The sequence below is a fragment of the Suricata suricatta genome, chromosome X (assembly GCF_006229205.1).
Source record: "Suricata suricatta isolate VVHF042 chromosome X, meerkat_22Aug2017_6uvM2_HiC, whole genome shotgun sequence".
NCBI lineage: Eukaryota > Metazoa > Chordata > Mammalia > Carnivora > Herpestidae > Suricata > Suricata suricatta.
The window spans coordinates 95527428-95550224 of NC_043717.1; the positions used below are offsets into that span (position 1 = coordinate 95527428).

The following is a 22797-nucleotide window of genomic DNA, read 5'->3' on the forward strand; positions in this document are numbered from 1 at the left end:
AGTTAATTTTTGTGTATGGTATAAGAAAGTGGTCTAGTTTCATTCTTCTGCATGTTGCTGTCCAGTTCTCCCAGCACCACCTGCTAAAGAGGCAGTCGTTTTTTCCATTGGATACTCTTCCCTACTTTGTCAAAAATTAATTGGCCGTACATTTGTGGGCCCAGGTGTGGGTTCTCTATTCTGTTCCATTGGTCTATGTGTCTGTTTTTGTGCCAATACCATACCGTCTTGATGATGACAGCTTTGTAGTGGAGGCTAAAGTCTGGGATTGTGATGCCCCCCGTTTTGGTTTTCTTCTTCAATATTACTGTGGTTATTTGCGGTCTTTTGTGGTTCCATACGAATTTGAGGCTACTTTGTTCTAGCTTTGAGAAGAATGTTGGTGCAATTTTGATGGGGATTGCATTGAATGTGTAAATAGTAAAGACCACTTTTGGGAGTTGCTGTTGGGTCTTGGGGGATCTTTTTTGACTATACTTACTGTTGGCAGATATCTTCTCTAGAGCTAGACTGGAAACAGTTGTTTCCTAGGAAGCACATGTTGAGCGAAAGGACCAGCACACCGAAGAAACCACTTTTGTTTCAGTTACTCGGCCAGTGTCACGGGATCTCAAATGTTTGAGAATATTGACACGATAGCCATTACTGACACTGTGGGATGACCCAGAGTCAGTGTGATCTTTACATGTGAATTTCATCATCCTTAATTTCTTTGATCATGTGAATGTGTGATTTTCATTAGTTCATACTGTTGTTTGTTTCTGGTTGCCTCTTGGCATTGTAGTCCCTGTGAGTTCCTGTTTTCCTTAAGAGTGGGGTTTCTCCTAGCTTCTTCAAAGATTAGAATAAATGTCTGGTCTTTGCTGTTTCATGAATCTGTATTGTGCATCCTTTGTAGAAACTAGCCTTGTGTTTATATTTTCTTTGAGAATAAGACTACTTAACATTTAACTTTCAACCTTCACTCTCCCAGTTAATCATCTATTTGACCCAAGTTATTTGACCTTTTTGACATTTTCATCAGTCCTTTGGGTGATTGGAGAGCCATTTAAGACGTTTTCCCTATTCCCTGAAAACCTTTGTGCTCATATACCATGACATTCCTTCATACTTACAAGCTCCTTTTCATGTGTCAGGGTCTTGCGTGAGTTAAAGAATTGTGTACAGAGTTTGGGTTTTCACTCAACAGAAGTTCGTTATAGTTAGTTAGCTGGTTTACACTAAGATTTAAATCTAGTCAGTAGACCTACTAGCAGGATAGCTACCCAGCCTTTACTTTATTGTTGGCTTCGAGTCAAAAACATGTACTTCTAGTCCATGGTATGATTTCTCTTTTTGATGTTCTTGAGTCCCCCTGCCCCTAGTCCATACACTTATACATAAAAATCAGTCTTGTTTGTTTATGCTTTAAATTTAATTTCTTTCAGGATTTGCATAGAATGCTTTTTCTTTGAAAAGAAAACTTGTGTAATAAAAATGACGGGAGTTTAATCTTTTCTTTTTAGAAGTGTTTTATAGTTATAAGAACAATTTAAAGCCATGGAAATACTTTGACTGTTTAATTTCATTTTCTACTTTTAGGAGGGGTTTTTTTCCTATTAGTTTTAAATCTTAGAGGATTATTAAACTGAAGTCCTAAGCTGATAAAAAGAATGAGATTTTAGGGGCAGCTCTGACAGTGTGGAGACTGCTTGGGATTATCTCTGTCTCTCTGTCTCTCTCTCTGCCCCTCCCCCGCTCACGCGCGCGCACTCTCTCTCTCTCTCTCTCTCTCTCTCTCAAAATAAATAAACATTAAAGAACCCCACATATTAAAAAGAAAGAATGAAATCTTCAACATAAACAAAGGAAGTTTTTAGGTTAGTTTTTACCTAGAGAAAAATCATATCTATTCTATGTGAAATTCTGTATTTACTACTAAACAAAAAAAAATTAAATCCATAGTTTACTGAAAACCATGCAGCTTAATTTGATAAAATCCTAAGATGGAAATTTAGAATTGTTGCCGTGTCAGTACCATTGATGTTAGTTTAGTTTTACACGCTGATTTTGACCAATGTGAAATAGTGAATTAAACATTAACTGATGTGTGCTAATCCTAAAGAAATGCTCCATGAACTGGTAAGTGTTTTTGGAATATGTAAAGAGCAATAACAAAATCAGCACAGTGCACCTAGTTTTCCTCCAAAATAAAAATTGCCTTTTTTGATTAAGAAATGCATGTTTATTATGAAAAGTATACAATTACAGGAAGTAAAGAAATGAAGAAATGAAATTACCCTAAATTCCACTACCACTTTTATTTCTAGTGTTTTATTTTCAAAAAACTGTTTAACTGTTCATTTATTTTGAAAGAGTGCATGTGCGCAGGGAGGGGCCAGAGAGAGAGGGAGACAGAGAATCCCAAGCAGTCTCCCAGCTGACAGCACAGAGCCTGATCCAGGGCTCAAACTCATCAACTGTGAGATCATGACCTGAGCTGAAATCAAGAGTCAGATACTTAACTGACTGAGCTACTCAGGTGCCCCTATATTTAATATTTTAAAGACTTTTCTCTCTGAGTATACATACATACATATTTGAGTTTACATACCCTTTTTATTTTAAACATCACAAGTAAGATGTTTTGTCACCATTAAATGTTTTAATTTTAAAGATTCTTGGACTGGTGACTTATATCTATCAGCTTGTTCAACTTTAGCACCAGTCTCATCCCCAGTAGTTTTTCCAGAACTGCTACTTTAACCATGAAGCTCCATGAGCTTTCCCGATTCAAACTTAGGCTTCTTCAGCATTTTCACTTTTCTGTGTGTTTTCCAGTGCTGTCTTGAATCAATTTGTTGACCACCTCTTTCAAGTCACTTGTCTGCACTTCTTGGGTCATGATTTCCATCATCTTTTTCTGAATTTGGTGGACCTGTTGGTGCTGAGCATAAGAGGTCTTCAGAGTCTAATTGTTGTGTTTGTTAGTAAAACCGACACAAAATAGACAAAGCGAAGAACCACTGCCAGTCTTGGCGTCGACATGAGATTCAGTCTCGGTCTGCCAGTTTTCGACCGTGGAGCACATTTTGTCATGGGTAAGGTCTAGGCCATGGAGATTACGCAGTTTTTGCCCCTGGAAATCTTCTGTAATTAGCTTGAATTTTCTACATGCACCTTCATCGTTCTGCATGTCAGCAAGACTCACTTCAAAAATGACCCTTGAGGCTATAAGGTTCTTGTGACTAGTGTTTTTCCATTATTTGTTATATCGAACATAGCTGGTGCTTTCATATCAGGCCAATCTTTCCTAGAAAATGGATCAACAGCTTTCTTCCTGGCTCCCTTTTTGCCACCTTGTGTAAGGTGCTTGTTTTTACTGCCGTGGTACTGCTCAGGGAGCCCACAGGGCTCGGTTTCCGTCCTCTTAACCGTAGTAGCTAGGGAGGAGTTTATTTGCTTAGTGCCTCGATGGGGAATTGTCTGAGGATTCCAAATATCTTATTTCATTAAATCTGAAATATCACTGCTGGTGATGGACCCCTGTTCTTTGCACCGCTGAGAAAGAAGACGCTGTCAGTTATATTGTAATTTGCGATCAGTTGTAATACATCACATCAACTTCAGGGGTATTAAAATGTGAGTGTGCAGCTTAGAACAACGCAATGTAGTACTGTATATTCAAAGACCTTTTCTATCTCTAAGGCTCTGTGATATTCACAAAAATGCAATAATTGATAAATATACAAATGTATTTTCTTTCTTATCAGTTTAATTTCATAGTAATGAAAAAAAATTTTTTTTCATCATAAAAAGATGAAGCCCCAGGAGGAAAAGTTGTCAGACAGGTAAATTTTTTGTCGTAATATTTTTGTGTGGGTCTAAAGCAAAGGGAAAGTTAGCCTGGTTTATTGTGTGTCCAGACAAAGTGGCTTACATTAAAATGAAATTGTTCTTAGGATTTGAAATCTTGCAGAAAACTTTTTTTTTTGAGTTTTAAATTATTGTCTCCATGTACATTTGAGAACAGGGAGATGCAGGGGGATGAAATGTGACTTGTCCAAGATCATACAGGTCTTCGACTTGAACCCACACCTTTAATTGTGCAGAACTCAGTGTCTCATTTGGGAAAACTTGTAACTGACTTGAATCCTCTAATATGGCTTCCTTTCATTTCTTCCTTTTCTGCTAGTCAGAAGGTTCGTATGCAAATATTCAACTCGCCAGTTGTGAGATTTTTTTTCCCTCAGTTGCAGTCAAGGTGCATAAAAAGCTATAACTTTTAGTCTTGATCTTGGAAGTCGCTTGATTGCAAGCTTGATTAAGCTGTTTAATATATCAAAGATGCAAATTACCTTATCGTTTGTAAGAAAGTGGCTATTTGAACTCATTAAAGAAAAATGTGGAAAATATGGGAGTAGTTTCTTGTTTTGGGGGGAGGAGGGAGTAGTTTCTTAAAGTGTCTCTTACAAGAAGAGGTCAGTAGCTTTCAGTCTGACCTTTTCCTTTATTTAGTCAATAGCTTTGAGGTATGCTTTTTTGGCTTTTGTTTAGTCTTTTTTTCTTTTTTATAATCTGTAAATCTAATATCTATCTATAAAGCAAGTGGAGTGATTTATGTCTATTTCCTGCTTACTCATTTAAGACCATAGACATGGATGGAGGAGAGAATTTGTTCACTTTACACTGGCGGGAAAGGGGACGTGTACTCTGTGGTGTAAGGAACTAACAGAACCGGTATCAAACGTATACTGTGGAGACGTTTCCTGTGGATGTTCACTTTGCTGTAGGCTGAGGTTATATAAACACCTTTCTTAGAACATAAAGGTTGTGTTCACGTTTGGGCCTCCTAACCCACAAATTTATATTAAAAAATTAAGGGAAGTAATTCCCTCAGCCTCAGACAACTCACTGGTCATCTGTTGTATACAAGGCCAAGCAGAGTGGTTCTGTTGAATGTTTTTATTTGATCAGATCCTTATTCCAAACCAGACCTGGAATGAAAAGCATGAAGATTGGGTACAATAACTTCTGAAGGCTGTGGAAACTGTATTAGATTTTATTAAAATTTTAAATGTTTGAGAGAGACAGAGTGTTATTTGGGGAAAGGCAGAGAGAGAGAGGGAGACACAGAGTCTGAAGCAGGTTCCAGGGCTCTGAGCTGTTAGCACAGGGCCCAATGCAGGGCTCGAACCCACGAACTGTGAGATCGTGACCTGAGCTGAAGGCATACACTCAACTGACTGAGCCACCCAGAGGTGCTGAAAACACTAGATATTAAATGTCAGCACTAACTCTTCTGATTTTTTCAGTATTGCGTTGTGCAAAATGGTGTCTTGGCTTGATCAGAGCAGTGCTGGGCAATAGAACTTTCTGTGATGATGGAAATGTTCTGTGTCTGTGCTGTTGCATACAGAGCCATTCTCTGTTGAGCACTTGAAATAGGTCTTGTGCAACAGAACTGCATTTTTAATTTTATGTACTTGTAAGAACAGTTGACCCTTGAACAATACAGAGCTTAGAGGTGCTAACCCCCTGCACAGTTGAAAATTCTTATATAACTTTTGACTCCCCCGACACTTAACTACTAATAGCCTGCTGTTGCCCAGAAGCCTTACTAACATAAACAGCTGATTAACACCTATTTTCTATGTTATATGTATCATATACTGTATTTGATTAACATATAATTTGTGTGTTTCATGTATTGTATACTGTATTCTTACAATGCAGTAAACTTGAGAACAGGAAATATTACTAAGGAAACCACAAGGGAGAGAAAAATACATTGATAGTTCTGCACTGTATTGATCAAAAATCAAAAATCCATGTACAAGTGGGCCTGCACAGTTCTAACCTGTGTTGTTCCGGGATCAGCTGGGATTGCCACATGTGCTCAGTGGCTGCCGTGTCAGCTAGTACAGGAGTAGACGCTCAAGGGGCCCTGCTTCATTAGCATCATTTTCAATTCTAGCTTTTAATTATTTACTTATTTTTAAATATTTATCATGAGAGAGTGTGTGAGCATGAGTGTGGCAGGGGCAGAGAGCATCCCAAGCAGGCTTCCCACTGTCAGTGCAGAATCCAATGCAGGGCTCGATCTCATGAACCATGAGCCGAGATTAAGAGTCAGATGCTTCACCGACTGACCACCCAAGATGCCCCTACATTTTTTTTTTAAGTAAGCTCTAGCCCCAACATGGGGCTTGAACTCATAACCCCCAAATCAAGATTCCTAGGCTCCAGTGACTGAGCCAGCCAGGTGCCCTTCCCTATTAGCATCATTTTTTAAACTGATAATAATAGCTTTTTTTTTAAATAAAGCAACATGATTTTTCAAAAAACTCATAAAATGCAGGTAAATAAATCACTCCCTGGGTGTATATCCTTCCAGACTTAATTTTTTGTATATATGTTTTAAAAATTGGGTATCTGCCATTTTTCATCTCAGGTGTGGTATACCTTTGAAGGTATCTGATTCGAATATTCTCACCACTGTTGGTGTTTGATCACAGTGCAGGAAAGTGGCAAAAGACAGGCTCCTTGCGATCAGGATGTGCAGCGTGCACGTTGGAGTGTGACTGTGGCGGCAGAGGGCCTGGCTGGAGGTCGAGGGTGTGACTTTCCTGGCAAGTCCAAGCCTGGGCCCTGAGAGAACCACCGTCTCAAGTTCACTGCAGCGAGCAAGCCACGTGCTGCTCAGCCCAGCCTCCCCCACCTCAGCTCGACTCCCAGTCTAGCCCGCTTGGGAGCTCAGCTTTGGGGGCCGGCCTCTCTGTGGCTTCATCTTACGGGTCTCCTCCCGTTTGTTCCAAGCTGTTCTTTGCAGCCCGTGCAGTCTGTGTTCGCCCACAGCCATCTCTCCTGTTTCTAGAACCCGGCTGCAGCACTTGTTGCCGCCTAGAGGACTTGAGCATCCCTAGCTATATGCAGCCAGAAACAGAGTTCCTTCCTAATTCCTTTCTCTTTTTTTTTCACCTAGACTCACAAAAGCTAATTGTACACATGAAACTGCTGTAACACTGTATGTTAACTATACCTGAATAAAAAAAGCAGAAATCATAACTGCCAGTCTTGACACTTAAAAAGAAAAAGGTAGACACAGATGCTAAGGGCAGGTATTTGTAGACCCAGAGAGCTTCTTTGGGAATTTTATGTAGTTGACTATGACACTCTCAGTCAAGGACAGATTGGACTCTCTGGCTGGGAAAAATGAGATGGGATGGTTGAGAAGAGAGGAGAGCAGCTTGTGAGGGGGGTCTCCCCTCTCCTGCGCTAGCCCCATCATCGTGTTAAAGGGGTCACTCAGTACTGTAACGAAGCAGGAGTACGGGGGCAGGCTTGTTGAACCCAGGACAGGGGTGGACGCAGGGTAATTGATCCAAGGATGCCATTTCTATGCAGTTTTGGCACTTATATCTGTATTCTGGCATACTGGGTGGGAATATTTTTCTTAAGTGAATCTTCTTCAGTAGCCTTCATTGGAAAGATGGCTGTTCACCTGAAAAGGAGATTTAAACTAAAAACCTTGAGGCAAACAGGAATATGGAGATTTGGACACTAGTCCACATTTCTCTTACTGTATCACCAGTCTTTGGATCATGGGTTCTCTCCCCCCCCCCCCCCCCGCTAGCCTTTCAGTTCTCCCTTTAAAAAAAGGGGGGGCGGCGGGGATTTGTATTTGGTCTGTAATACCAAACTTGTCCAGAAGATGTCACTGTTTCCTTTGCTATACAGTGTAAATCGTTTACTAGGATTCACTCATTGAAAGCTTCAAGTTTTGTACAATTTTTCTTCCTTCCTTCCTTCCTTCCTTCCTTCCTTCCTTCCTTCCTTTTCTTTTTCTTTCTTTCTTTCTCTCTTTCTTTCTTTATTTCTTCCTTCCTTCCTTTCTCTTTCTTTCTTCCTTTCTTCCTTTCTTCCTTCCTTTTTTTTTTTTTTGCTATGAATAATTTCTCTCTGTTTGAAATTTTGGGTTTGAAGTTAGTTAAAATGAAAGGTGTCTCTTATTTCCTTAAGATGAGAAGCAATAAGCAATATCCTTGAATTTTTTCATATCAGAAGTCATACTTAGATCTTTTTAGTTTGCAACACTGAATAGTTTTGGCCTATTTGTGTTTTTTAATTTTATTTTTATTTATTTATTTTTTTTAAATGCTTTATTTATTTTTGAGAGAGAGACAGAGTGCGAGCAGGAGAGGAACACAGAGAGAGGGAGAAAGAATCTGAATCAGGCTCTGATTCTGAGCTGTCAGCCCAGAGCCCAGTGTGGGGCTTGAACCCACCAACTGTGGGATCATGCCCTGAGCTGAAGTCTGATGCTTAACCCACCGAGCCACCCCAGTGGCCCAAGTGCTTAGGATGTAATAGGTATTTCTATTATCATTTTGAAAACAGCTTGTATCAGTGGACACTAGTCCACATTTCTCTTACTGTATCACCAGTCTTTGGATCCTGGGTGCACCAGGAGTGCATGTTTCCCTTCAGTCAACATATATCATCAGGCTTAAGTTTTGTCAGTGAGAACGGATGAATGGTAGAATCACATTGTTTTAGTGTTTGTCTCTCAGATCAGTATCATTTTATGTGTTTTGTCCTTCTCGTTTGTGAATTGTCTGTTTGTGTTTGTTTGTCATTTTCCTATTGGATTCTTATTCTTGGAACCCAGCATAAAATGGGAATATTTGTTATAGATCTTTTCTTTCAGTTTTTGGGTTCATGTTATGCCTCGGTTTTTATCCTTTCTAAGAATGTGGACATATTTCTTCTACAGTTTCTTTCAGTCTACTTATGGTTTTATTTTTTACATTTAGATTTTAATTCATCTGGAAGTTATTTTGGGGTATGCTATGAGGTAGGGATCATACTTAATTTTTCCCCCGAAATGGATAACTACTTCGTTGAATAATTCATCTTTTCCTTCCTGACTTAAAATATCATCTTTATCATATACTAAATCCTTATATATTTCTGGGTCTGTTTCTGGGCTCTGTGCTGTCTGGGAGGGTAAGGCTCAGCTCTTTGATTCACCTGCTCTTTGGCTCCAGCACCGCCAGATTATGATTATTATCGCCACTAACTACAGTGGATACGGAGGATTTCCCTTTGAACTGCTGGAAGAGTCTACTGGATTCTGTGACAAAAGTAAACTGGGAGCCTAAGCAGTATGCCTTAAAGGACTACTAATCAGACCTGTTTCTCCAGACTCTGTTGAAGATGACCTGGACCTGGTCTAGACTTTTGAAGGCAGTATCTTTGGGGTTGAGTGTGATATAGACCAGAACCCACAGCTTGCCTGACTCACAGGAATGGTCCAGGGCCAGAACCAGACATCCGTCACGCTAATAACTTCCTTCAGGGTTCAGAAATTACCACGACTGAATATGGGCACCGCTATAATACTGCCTACTCGACAATGTGTGGATCCTGTTTTTTAGGACTCTTAAAAGCATCAGATCAGTAATGGGCAATTAGAACTTTAAAATTTTTCCTAATCTCTAGCTGAACATTACCTCGGCATTCATTTCTTGAAACATAATTCTTAATAATTTGTATCATTTAGAAATCACAATGCTATGACATTCGATAGCTAACTCCTTAAATTTTCTAGTTCCCATTCGATAATTTGAAATGTGTGTGTGTGTGTGTACGCGTGTACACAAAAGAATATACACACATATATTGATATCTTTATTTTTTTTTTTAACTAGAATGACCAGTCAACAGGGGACATAAAAGTAATTGGTGGAGATGATCTCTCAACGTTAACTGGAAAGGTATGTATGTGTCTTGAAGGGGAAGAAAAGAGTTCTCTTGACTTCATGCCAAGTCAATTAGTAACACTGTGCTTTATCACTAAGAGGCAGTTTATATGGTTATTCATACACTTAAACAAGGGTTATTTAACTCTTAGAAACAATCTGAGTTAGCAGTCTTTCCCTAGGTCATGTGCAAAAGAGGCAGCAGAATCCAACATTAAACTTAAAAGTCCATATTGCAAAGTACTTCCTCTGTGGTGATCTAATATGGAGTTCTTCAAAAATGTATTTTTCACCCGGTGGCTCACTCATTTAAGCGTCCCAACTCAGAGTTTCAGCTTAGGTCACGATCCGAGCCTCACGCCGGACTCTGCACTGACAGCTCAGCATGGAGCCTGCTTGGATTTTCTTTCTCCCTCTCTCTCTGCCCCTCTCTTGCACGTGCATTCTCTCTCTCAAAATAAATAAACTTAACATATATATTTTGGGGGGGTGCAGGGAGGACAGAGAAACAGTCTTCTTTTTAAAAATAGACTTACTCAGCGGCACCTCACTGCCTTAGTCGGTAGAACGCATGACTGTTGATCTCAAGGTCATGAGTTTGAACCCCATGTTTGGTATAGAGATTATGTAAATAAATAAAGCCTTTAAAAAAGTACCAAAAAAAAGATTCACACAGCAAAACATGTAGTAGCTGTGAAAGTGTGGGTTCTAGAGACAGGCAGCTTTTTTTAAAAAAATAAACTCTATACCCAACATGGGGCTCAAGATCAAGAGTCCCATGCTCTACCATCTGAGGCAGCCCTAAGATGAGCAGCTTTGATTCAAAGCCTAGTTCCATACTTCCCGTGTGACCCTGGGCAGATTATTTAACCTCTCTGTCTCCCGTATGTAAGGTGGGGACAGTAATGGCAGCCACCTCATAGAATTAGGAGCATTAAGTGAAATAGTGTGTGTAGACATCTTACAACAGTTTCTGGTAGTTAGAATACTCAATAAATTCAAACATGTTACTATTTTAAGAAATCTCACAGAGTTTTTTAAATGCATCAAGATTTGTCCAGTGTAGACAATTGGCAGAAATAGTAGCGATACTAATTAAGATATTTCAATATTATTCCTGTGATACATTGAAATGATTTTTGAGTAGCCAGTGATAAATGATGGGATGTCACTTTTTTTTTCAGCTGCTAGTTATTTTTTTTTACTTCTAAACACTGCCAAATATAAAGGCATAATCTCATACAAGTTTCACAACAATCCCATGAGGTAAATACTGTTGCCCCTACTTTACAGATCAGGAAACGATGAGCCAGCAGGTTTGAAGGACTTGTCCAAAGTCACACTGCCAGTCAGTGGCAGAGCTTGAGAATAAATGCAGGTCCGTCTGGCCCCACAGCTGTTTTCTTCCTCTGGCTTTTAGGTTTTAATATTTACTTACTTGACCTGACTTGTTCTTGGCTTACTTGACCCTCTGCTCGGAAATTTCAGCTTGCAACACTGATGTCAAATCCTCTTGCCCCATGTTAGTGTCGTGCCAAACTAATCTTGTCTTCCCCAGCATCTTTTGAAAACTTCAGAAGAGAAATTATAATCTGTTGACTGTTTCCCCCTTCCTGCCCATCCACTGCCAAACCTAGCCTTCGTTCGAGCGTTGTTTGCCCATATTTAGAAGTCGTTTGAAGCCCTTACTCCTATAATCGGTTTTTAGTGCTGGAAGGGGCCTAGCCTTCAAACCTCCTGGGATTCCATGTGACCTTGCCTTTCCCACCTAATGGCTCTATCCTATTACGTGGCTTTGTGATCTTAAAAGGTCTCTTTCTAAAATAAATTTATTTTCATGATAGTCACAATAGAACACATCTATTGTGGGGGAAAAAAACAAGACACATAAGTTGGGTGAAGTTGTTTTATGCTGGTGAGATTGTTGAGACTTTATTTCAGTTCTTTCTGGGACACTGTATGCAGATACATGTATATATATATATAGTTTTCCTCTTATTTTTTCTAGTTAGTGCTTGAGAATATGGGCGTTGGACCCTGAAAACACTTCTTTAGATCTTTACCACTTGGCTAGCTTTATGACTTTAGGCAAATTATTTGGCCTCTCAGTCTCATTCTTTTCATTTATGAAGTATGGATATAGCTATTTGACATAAAATAAGCTCTCCATAATGGTAGAAACTCTCATTATTTATTTTTAAAGATTTTAAAAATTAAGTTTATTTATTTATTTTGAAAGTGAAAGAGAGTTAGCTGGTGCATGTGGAGGGGAGGGGCAGAGAGAAAGAGGGTCCTAAGCAGGCTTCTCGCTATCAGTGCAGAGCCCGAGTGTGAGTCGAACTCATAAACGGTGAGATCATGACCTGAGCTGAAACCAAGAGTCGGACACTTAACCGACCGAGCCACCCAGGTGCCCCTCATTGTTTATTTTTAAAACAGTATTGAGACTGTACTCTAGATACTATGATTTTGTATTGGATAAATATTTAATTTCTCTGGATTTTGATTGATTTGTACAAACTATATCACAATGCCAGACGGCAGCGATCGTGATTTAATCAAGATGGTACAGCTAGAATTAGAGTCAAGACTAGACTGGTGGGGGGCACTTGTGGGGAGAAGCACTGGGTGTTATATGGAAACCAATTTGACAATAAACTATTAAAAAAATAAAGGGATAATCCATAATCAAAAGAAAAAAAATAAAAAGTAAAAAAAATAAAAGATCTTGTCTGATTAAAAAAAAAAAAAGACTAGACTACAGTTTCTCTGTCTCATAACTCAGTACTGTTTTCAAACTGTAACTCCATGCCATGGTGTAAATTCCTGCTGCAGTGAGCTGCAGCTAGGACGGAGAATGTTATCCTTCAGATGTGCTAGCTGGGGTGGAGAAAATGTAGATCCCGAGCCACATGGTAGGTGGTGAAACAGTTATTGGTCCATTAACCACTTATATTCAGTTTTAGTAGCGATTGAGATTGCAGTGTCTTTTGAAAAGAGACAAATTAGTTGTGATATGAGGAAAGAGGTAAATGATACACGAACTGTGGTAGCAGTATATTACAAAATACAATTATAGATTAAACAGGGTAAGGTTAAAAAAAAGTTCTAATGTTTCTTTTTTGCAACAATTAACCGTTTATATTGAGTTTTAGTTGTGATTGAGTTATAACCGCAGACACTGACTCATTGTATTGATTTCCATTTCTTTTTCTTATGACAATGATTAAACCAGTTTGTGAAATGCTGCCTCGTTCCTATAACTAACATAAGAACAAATAGATCTCTTCTCTGCCTTGGAGGTCATGGTTAAATGGTTTCTCCTGTAAGGCCTCTTCTCCAGCTATACAATTCTGAGAGGTAGAAATTGGGGTGAGGGTTTGTGGTGGAGGGAAGCATTGGTACCTTTAGTTGAGTCCAAGAATATGAACACATCCAGAAAATCCAGATCGGTTTCAGCCTGATGAGAAAATGGGGTGTTTTTTTTTTTAATGCTTTTTATTTATTTTTGAGAGACAGAGACAGTGCGAGCAGGGGAGGGTCAGAGAGAGAGGGAGACACAGAATCTGAAACAGGCTCCAGGCTTCGAGCTAGCTGCCAGCACAGAGCCCGACGCGGGGCTCGAACCCACGAACCGTGAGATCTGACCTAAGCCGAAGCTGGTCACTTAACCGACTGAGCCACCCAGGCGCCCCGAGAAAATGGGTTTTGAATTGGATTCCGCTTGGTACCTTAAACGCACGGTTTCAGAGTTACAGTACAAATTATGCTTGTTGAATGTTAGCGTTCTAAGATGCATACTAGTTCAAGTCCCTTATTATACTGATGGTAAACTAAGGCCCAGGGAACTTGCATTGTCTGTACAAGATTAGACATCTGTTTAAAGTAGTGAGAATTTTTAAAAAATGAACATATAGGTCAAATTTTATTTTTAAAAATTCCATTATAGTGACATTTCTAATTAAAGAGTTCCATATCCCAGCAGATGGCCCATTGTTTAAATCAGGGTTTGATATAGGAAAGTATCTTGAAACAAGAATTTGGATAATGAGTTTGTTACGATGTGATTTGAGTTATAATCAGAAATGCTGACTCATTGTACTGATTTCCATTTCTTTTTCTTCTAGAATGTTTTGATTGTTGAGGTAAGTTCTACCTTCTTTTAATATAGTTTGCATAGTCCTAAAGGTAATCTAAGGAAAGAAATCCCTCTTTATTAATGTTAATAGTGGGCTTGTGTTATGTAAAAGGGAGTAAGATTTTGTGTGTGTGTGTGTGTGTGTGTGTGTGTGTGTGTGTGTGTGTGAGAGAGAGAGAGAGAGAGAGAGAGAAATACTTAGTAATTTATTTTTATTGGATAATGGGAAATGTTGGTATATTTCTTATCCTCTTTTGGGCTTGAATTTTTTTTCTTTCTTTTCTTGAAATACCATTTCATGTATGTTTTTTATACTTCTATTGCATCGATGTATCCATATCCAAAAAATATTTTGTGACTTAAAGATCTCTGTATTGCTGCACTATACATATTCTCTCTCACCCCTTGTTGTTTTCGCTCACTACATTCTGAGATTGTTCAGGCTGGGACCTACAGTTAGTTGGCCTTAAAATCCAAAATCGCATTGCAGTGACAAATCCACCAATTTGTTGCCTGAAGAATAGGGCGAGCCTTCCATTTTTCCTACAGGGCTGCTAAGAGCATCCTTTTGTAGGACCCTGCGTACAGGTGTGTGAGGCGCTCAGGAGTGCAGTGAGCGCACTCGAGAATTAGTACATTTTCAGTTTTACTGTTATCACCAAATTACGCAACAGAGCGGTTGTATGCTTTTTCACTGTCACCAGGAGAATGAGTTCTCATTCTTGTATGTAAAATGTATAATGCTTAAGAGGAACAGTATCCCCCACTTCATGTTTGTGGTTTTTAAGGTTTTTAGAAACTTTCACTTGTGGATTAAAAACTAAACAGATAACACCGTTTTTCCAAGGATGCGTGTATATCCCTGGGAACCAGTTGCTTGTTTTTAAATGTAGACTCATTAATTCCACTTGCGTGGGGTCATGCCACCTAACACGTTACCGCAAATCCAGCTTCAAACCACACGTATGGTGTGTCACCTTTCCTGGGGCAGGAGCCTGAGGACGGCTGGGGCTCCTGTGTCACCCGTGGCTCATGCTGCTCTGCTGAGGTCATTTAGGTGGTTGGCAGAATTGAGTTCTTGTGGTTGCAGGGTCGAGGGCTCCGTTGTCTTGCTGGCTGCTGGTCTGGGGGGCTCCCAGCTCCTAAAGGCCCACCTGGCGGCCTCGCACATGTCCCTCTGGCTTGGCAGCTGACTTCTCCAGGACCAGCAGGAGATCCTCTGTCCCTTGTGCGGTCACATAGAGCTGGTGACAGGAGTGATCGTCCCCTTCACTTTCCCAGGCCTGCTTGCGCTGCCGCCGGGGATTGTCCTGGCGTGTACATGGGGCAGCGGGCGCCTTGGGGGCCATCTGGACGCTAGCCGCCTCAGCTCAGAAATCCACGTTTTCCTCAGGTGTCTCATCCTGATGTTTCTCATGATTCACAGACGCCACTTGGTGGGGCGCTGCTTTATACTGTCTGTAGGGCAGCTTCACTGAAGAAGTTTTTTCCCAATTAGAGATAGGTTTGTTTTGAATAATGTCTTACTCATTTAAATATTGAGTAGGTTCCATGCCCAACACAGGGCTTGAACTCGATGCTGAAATCAGGAGTCACATGCTGTGCCTACTGAGCCAGCCTGGCGCCCCATTAACGTGGACTTAACAGCTAATATCCACTTTCATGTAAGTCCTTTTATATAGTAAAACCTTATTGATTTGGACACTTTTAAGATGGCATAAAGCAGTGTTTCTCAGGTCTGTTAACCACCTGAGTCCAAGAGTTGGTTACACACACACACACACACAAAGCATTATTCTATTTACACACAGAGGTTTGGTATTTTGTGTTTATATAATGACTGTTTTATTCACTATATAAATGTCTTTCTTCCCTTTTTTTAAGGATATAATTGACACTGGCAAAACAATGCAGACCTTGCTCTCCATGATCAAGCAGCATAATCCAAAGATGGTCAAGGTTGCAAGGTATGTGTATAACATTTTGACATGAGACATTTTCTTCATTTGAAACAGGATTAAGTAGTTGCTTCTTTGTAACGGTAAATGTTCTTGACTCATTTTGTCTTCAAAAAATGTGATCTCAAATAAGATTCAGTAAATCTCCTTTGTAAGTAATTTTGTCATGTATTATCAAAGCCCTTGACTGCAATCGTTTTTGCCTAATACCATTCACATTCAGTTTTTCAGCATGCTCATAATGGGCTCAACTTGTCCTTGGGAGCATGGTAGAGGTTTTGGGACTCTCTTGAGAAAATGAGACCAAGGATCCCAAATTGAGGTTGGAAGGTGGCAGGAAGGGGGTGGGCCCCAAGGACCCAGGTAGTGGTGACATGGGTCAGCCTCACCTCGTGCCCTGCACTGTTCGGCTTTTGCTTTATTAGTTCTGCCTTTGTTTCCAGCTTAACTGTAATTGCATTTCATTAGAATTACAGTTTAATCCCCGACAGCTCTGAGCTAGCACTTCACTCCTGCTTCACAGATAAGGGTACCAAGGCATAGGGAGCTGGCCAATGGCACAGAGCCTAGCACACTGTAGGGTGAGATTTGAAGCCTGGCAAGCTGGCTCAGACACCATGCTTTATTTACCACCTCAAGTTTCTGGTTGGGTACCATCCCTGGGTGGTTTTTTGGGGGTTTTCTTTTAAACTTTTGCAGTTTCAGCTTTTATTTTTAAATCCTTGACCACGCTGTGATTTTTGTGTGATAGTATATAATGATGCACTCTTAGGGCTAGAGCACCCTGTAAGCCAGTCGGTGCACTTGCTCATTTCTCTCCATGCTCCTTAGGATTATAGATGTCAACCTACTGTGACCTAGGATGTCCTCTATCCCCTGGGTGTTCCTTTGTACCTCTTTCCTGGAGTATGTTGTGGAATTGAGAGAGACTGCCTCAAGAAAGAGGGATTTTGTGTAGCTGGAGGTGTGATGTGCTCAAAGAGGAACTACTTAGGTCATTTCTTACAGATGGAGTTGGCTTAAGTCAGTGTTTCTTAACCTTTTCTTCTTAGTCTCTCCCTCGCCATTAAATTTTAATACCTCAGATACATTGTATCTGCACCGCACACACAGAAAGAGTAAGCATGATAGCTTGTTCTTTTTATTCATGGCAGATTTATGAATGACTAGATAACCATTTTAATTTAAAAGTTTAATTAAAAATATAAGAACCATTGGGGCGCCTGGGTGGCGCAGTCGGTTGAGCATCTGATTCTTGATTTGGGCTCAGGTCATGATTCTAGGGCCGTGGGATTGAGCCCTGCGTCCAAGCACTGTTCGTGGAGCCTGCATAAGATTCTCCCTCCCCTGCCCCACCTCTGTCTCCTGCTGATGCTGTCTCAAAAAAATATAAAACTTAAAAACCTAACAACTGACAGGAAGGTCAGACGGAGTGGCTACTTTGTTTGGCAGATAGTTAGGCAGTTTCATGAGAAACAAAACGTGGAGCTGTCATAGGACTCCAGCAGTTGCATTTATCCCAGAGAAATGAGAACTTCTGTCCTCACAAAAAACGTGTATATGAAAGTTCGTAGTGGCTTCATCTGTAACTGCCCCAAACTAGAAACCACCGAGGTGTCCCTCCGCGGCGCTCAGCGGTACAGTCGCTGAGCCACGCAGCCACTTAGATGAGCCTCAGGGGATGTGTGCTGACAGAGCCAGTCTGGAAAGCTTACGTCCTGTGTGAGCCCATTCATGCAACCACCTTAAAGGGACAAAATGATAGAAATGGAGAACAGATCAGTGGTTGCTGGGGGTGAGGGGTGTGACGGGTGGGTGTGACTGTGAGTGAAGAGATGGACGGAGAGAGCCTCGCTCACAGGAAGGTCTGTATCTTCAGTGTGATGGCGGTTACGTGAATCCTCGAGTGTGATAAAATTGCAAAGAAGTATACACACACAGGCGCACACGCACACACATGTATGTGTGTATGACTGGTGGACTCTGGGGAGGGGCAGTTCCCCAAAGTCTACATGAGACCTGCTGGTGGTGGCAAGGCACTCATTATGTGAGCTGTTAGCATGGGGGGGGGCCTGGGGCCAGGGCACTTAGGACCTCCTGGCGCACTTTTTGTGACTTGCTGCAAATCTGTCATTCTTTCAAACTGAAAATTTTCAACAAGCTGTTAGCATTGGACTCCATCTCTGCTTAGTAACTTAATACAGGCGTAGCTCATTTTATTGTGCTTTGCCTCATTGCACTTCGCAGACACTGTGTGTGTCACAGCCTGGAGCCCTGTGGTGGCCCTGCAGCAAGCAAGTCTGTGGAGACGCCGTGCGTTTTTCTGACAGCATTTGCTCACATCATCTGTGTCACATTTGGATAATTTTTGGAATGTTGCAAAATTTATCATTATTGTACATTTTCTGTGGGGTTCTGTGATCAGTGATTGACTTCTGAAAGCTCAGATGAGGGTTAGCATGTGCTAGCAATACAGTGTTTTTAAATTAAGGTGTGTACATTTTTTAGACATAATGCTATTGCAGACTTAATAGACTACAGTACAGTGTAAGCATAACTTTCGTGCACTGGGAGACCCAAAAATTCATTTGGCTCTGTTGTGATACTTGCTTTATTGTGGTGCTCTGAAACCAAACCTGCAGGATCTCTGAGCTGTGCCTATATAACTTACTTCTACAGATTGTAAAAAATACAAAAAGAAACCTGCGTCGGTGTCCCATCCACAGCAGTTCTGATATACGGGTCAGCGGTGCGGTCTGGGTATCTGAGCTTTGTTAAAGTTCGTGGGTGATTATTTTTTTTTAAATGTTTTATTTATTTTTGAGAGAGAGAGAGAGACAGCATGAACAAGGGAGGGGCAGAGAGAGAAGGAGACACAGAATCCAAAGACCAGGCTCCAGGCTCTGAGCTAGCTGTCAGCATAGAGCCTGACACGGGGCTCGAACCCACAAACCGTGAGATCATGACTTGAGCTAAAGCTGAATGCTTAACCGACTGAGCCACCCAGGCGCCCCAGTTCGTGGGTGATTCTGATGTGCAGCTGAGGCCGAAAATTGCTTCATGTCCTCCCCAGGCTTTTAAATATATTTATCTAGGAAGGTATAACATCATAAGTTTTACTGAGACTGCCCTTAACATGCATAAAGGCTGTCAAAACACTGCCTGCACCTTTGTTAATGGATGAGAATTTTCAGCAGGTAGTACACACGTGGGTCACAAAATTGCCTCCTGTTGCAGGTGGCTTATTCCACCTGCGATTTTTGCTCCCAAATAAATGCTAGCTCCTCTAGCATGCTAGTTATGTTTTAGCCTAAAGATCTTTGTAAGCCACGAATTAAAGGTCCTAGAAGGTGATGCTCACATCTCCTGCACGCCTTTGCAGCTTTAGGATTGGATTTTCAGGGATTCTGAACTCCTCTTTGGCATTCCCCATTCATTCCTTCTGATTAGCCGCCCTCTGATGGGTGCTTGGGTGCTCAGGGTGCAGCCCTCAGGCCAGTCCATCGTGTCCCAGGCGGGGATCAGTCAAGGGCCTTATCTGTGGTGTGAAGTCTCTGCTGCCCCTGCCTGGCGATCCCTGTGACCCAGCTCTCCGTTTTATAGTGTGTCTTGGGGTGTGTTAAGACCAAACGTAGTATTCCACATGGAGGTGAAGCCAGGTTTCAGAGCGTTACTGTTCTCTTTTGTGATGCCCTGTCATGTCTCCGTATGTCACGTGTTATATTTTGTGATTAACAGCTTGCTGGTGAAGAGGACCCCTCGAAGTGTTGGCTATAAACCGGACTGTAAGTGAATTACTTTTTGTCAATCATTTAACCGTCTTTAACCCGAGCAAGTTTTATAGGAAATGGTGTAGAGCTACTTTACAGAATATTTGTAGAGAAGGCACATTTGTAAGCATTGGGTTGGAAAGTGATGTGTTCTGTATCTAAGTGATGAATTGTGATTCTTTGTAGTTGTCGGATTTGAAATTCCAGACAAGTTTGTTGTAGGATATGCCCTTGACTACAATGAACACTTCAGGGACTTGAATGTAAGTAATGCTTCTTTTCCTCGCTCTCATTTGTCAGAACCCGTATAAAACTTTACAAAAGAGAAGAATTGTTTTCTCTTTCCAGCACCTCATAATTTGAACAGACTGATGGTTCCCATTAGTCACATAAAGCCATAGTCGAGTACAGACATCCCGAGAGCTGGAATGTGGCCAGGCAAGCGCGACACTTCGTGCTGGCTGCAGCAGTAACTGTCCCGTTATTATTGCGGAAGACAGATGTGGTCCTAAGTAAGAAATAAACGAACTGCCTCAAGTCTCCTCGCTCACTGTCCACGGGCGGGAGGCCCGGGCGGGCGTTCATGCACGCGGGCGGTGGACCTCCGGCCTGTTCGCGTGCCACGCAGAATGCCCGCCTTGCCTCTTGTCTCAGAATACAAAATTTTCTAACGTGGCTTTTTGCCTTTCTTTATTTTCTAGCATGTTTGTGTCATTAGTGAAACTGGAAAAGCAAAATATAAAGCCTAAGACGCGAGTTCCAGCTGAGTTTGGGCGTGGCGGCCATCCCCTCGGAACCACCGGGCCCGCGTCCTAGTCCTGGGCCAGCTGCTTGTAGAGCTTATTGCATGTATCTCCTAAGGATTTTATCTGTTTTGTATTTTAGAAATGTCAGTTGCTGCATTCCTGAAGGCTTTATTTGCCCTATGAGCCTATAGACTATCAGTTCCCTTCGGGTGGATTGTTGTTTGACTTGTGAGTGGAAACATCTCGTAAACCACACCACTGTTGAATGAAGATAATGAAACTGTATCTGTAAGAAACATTTAAAGATAAGATATATTAGTTTTTTAATTGGTATTTTAATTTTTATATATTCAGGAAAGAACAGAAGTGATTGAATATTGGTAATTATACTCCTGTGTATTTAGAAGAGGAAGAAGCAGTCAGTTTTCATATCAATGACAGCATCTACGATATTGTTTTGTTAGATAAGCCATACGTCCTGGAATTATTTTACCGTTTCAGTAGTATTAACTGTAGTTTCTCACTTGTTCAGATGATTTCTGGTGAATCTTTGTCAACAGTTCCTTTTAAATACAGTTCAATAGATTCTGGAAAACTTTGCCACATTTTGAATTCTTCCGTGTAAAAATCCTCACAATAAAGGCTGTCTCTTTAAAAGAAACTATGCATACCTATCATTTCTCTACAAATTAACCTAGCGTAGTTTTCTGTCGGTTACCTTTTCCTTGTCTGTTAAGTTTTAGCAGCTATTTTAGTTGTAATCTTTACCAAGCACAGCAAATAATGATTATCTGGTAGAGTGGGTTGGTGGAGCTTGTGAAATTCTTACCGACACACAGTACACTCTGTCACGTCTCGGTGTGTTAAAACAGCGTGGCTTTGTCTTGGGGTCCCGTTCCGCGGTTCCGATCGCAGCCTCATGTGCACCCCAGCGCTTTGCCTGCAGACATGTGATGCTGCCTCCCTTGTGGAGATAATACCTTACTGATTAAAGAGCAGTGCCAACAAAACCTCTTGTTTTCTGGGAACAGGAAGAAAAGGCTTAAACCAAAACTCTCAGTGGCTTCTCTGCCCCAGGTAGGGTCTGAACCAGCAACCACATGAGCCACCTGATGACATTAATGTCTCACAAACTTGTGTAATTCCCAGTAGCAAAGTAGGGAACTTTAAGTCATACTAAGGAATAATTTGTCATAGTTCTAGAGCTTGTACAATACCTTTTCACTTTCGCTCTTTTCTTCGATCTTCATAAATAACCCTGTGACAGTGAGGTTGGTGTGGGCACACCCAAGTGTAGTATCCGCTGTAAGGCCCGATTCCTCTCCTTCTGGCAACACGTCCCCTCCCGGCAGGCTGCCCCATGGGCTGCCTCCCGCTGCTTCTCCCCAGCCACCTTTTCACGTGCACTTCCCACCTCCGGTCAGGTGGAACCATGTGAAATGACCACTCTTGTAAGTAAAAAATTATTGGCTGTTGTCAATTTCAAGTGGCATAACATAAAAACATGCTGTGTTATTTACATTTATATGCATTGCTTACTGTGTCTCCCCTGTCCATGTCTTCTAGAACATAAGCCCCATCAGGAAGATAAGAATTTTTATCTGTTTTGTTCACTGATGTATATATATACTCAGTGTCTCAAAGATACTGGGAGTTCAGGTGATCATTGAATGAATGAATAAGTGGCTAAGAACCCTGGGTTAGACTCTCCTGACCTTTGCTTGTTGACTGTATGACGTAGAGTGACAGAATCTTGGAGCCTGTTTCCTCAGCTCATGAATGGGGGACATGCTGTCTGTCCACAGGTGTGGTGTAAGGCTAATTAGATGCACTAGTGCAGATGACACAGGACAGACAGTGTGGCCTGGAACCTACCGAGGGCTCCATGAACATTAGTTGATGCCAAAAAAAATGAACATTTTTGAGAACGTAGATGCATGGCCAGTAAGTGGCAGTGAGTTAAAATGAGATCTGATTCTTTCTATGAGGTCATGAGGCAGCTCAGCTGTTTCTTCTGATTCACCCAAACTCCTTGGTCTCTCGTTGGGTGAGGTTTGAGTTGCTTGGTAAACCCATCAGGAAGCCCAGCTGGCAGCCAGGAAGGAAGGCCCAGGGAGCTCACACACTGTTCTTTTTTCTTTCCTTTTTTAACACTTTTTAAAAATGTCTATTTATTTTTAGAGAGATAGGGAGTGCAGGAGGGGCAGAGAGAGACAGAGAGAATCCCAAGAAGGCACCGCACTGCAGCACAGAGCCCAGAACGGGGCTTGAACTCACAAGCCGTGACATCATGACCTGAGCCGAAATCAAGAGTCAGATACTCAACCGATGGAGCCCCCCAGGTGCCCCTGACGTGCTTTTCTCATAAGAGTCCTCAGACCTCACTTCACCTGCTTTTCATGCATACGCTTCTAATAATTTTATTTCTGTAACCAATTTACA

The 22797-nt window shown here is 41.3% G+C and overlaps 1 protein-coding gene and 1 pseudogene across 1 annotated transcript in view; one reads left to right on the plus strand and one right to left on the minus strand.

Moving 5' to 3' along the window:
• Window positions 1-21016, plus strand: part of HPRT1 (hypoxanthine phosphoribosyltransferase 1) — a 23587-nt gene extending 2571 nt beyond the window's left edge. The window contains exons 3-8 of the mRNA XM_029930632.1: window positions 9693-9758; window positions 13871-13888; window positions 15766-15848; window positions 19578-19624; window positions 19796-19872; window positions 20311-21016. Of these exons, the coding sequence (XP_029786492.1) occupies window positions 9693-9758; window positions 13871-13888; window positions 15766-15848; window positions 19578-19624; window positions 19796-19872; window positions 20311-20358 (339 nt within the window). The 3' untranslated portion in view covers window positions 20359-21016. The remainder of the gene's footprint in view (window positions 1-9692; window positions 9759-13870; window positions 13889-15765; window positions 15849-19577; window positions 19625-19795; window positions 19873-20310) is intronic.
• LOC115284280 lies at window positions 2604-3357 on the minus strand (annotated as a pseudogene).
• Window positions 21017-22797: the final 1781 nt, after the last annotated feature.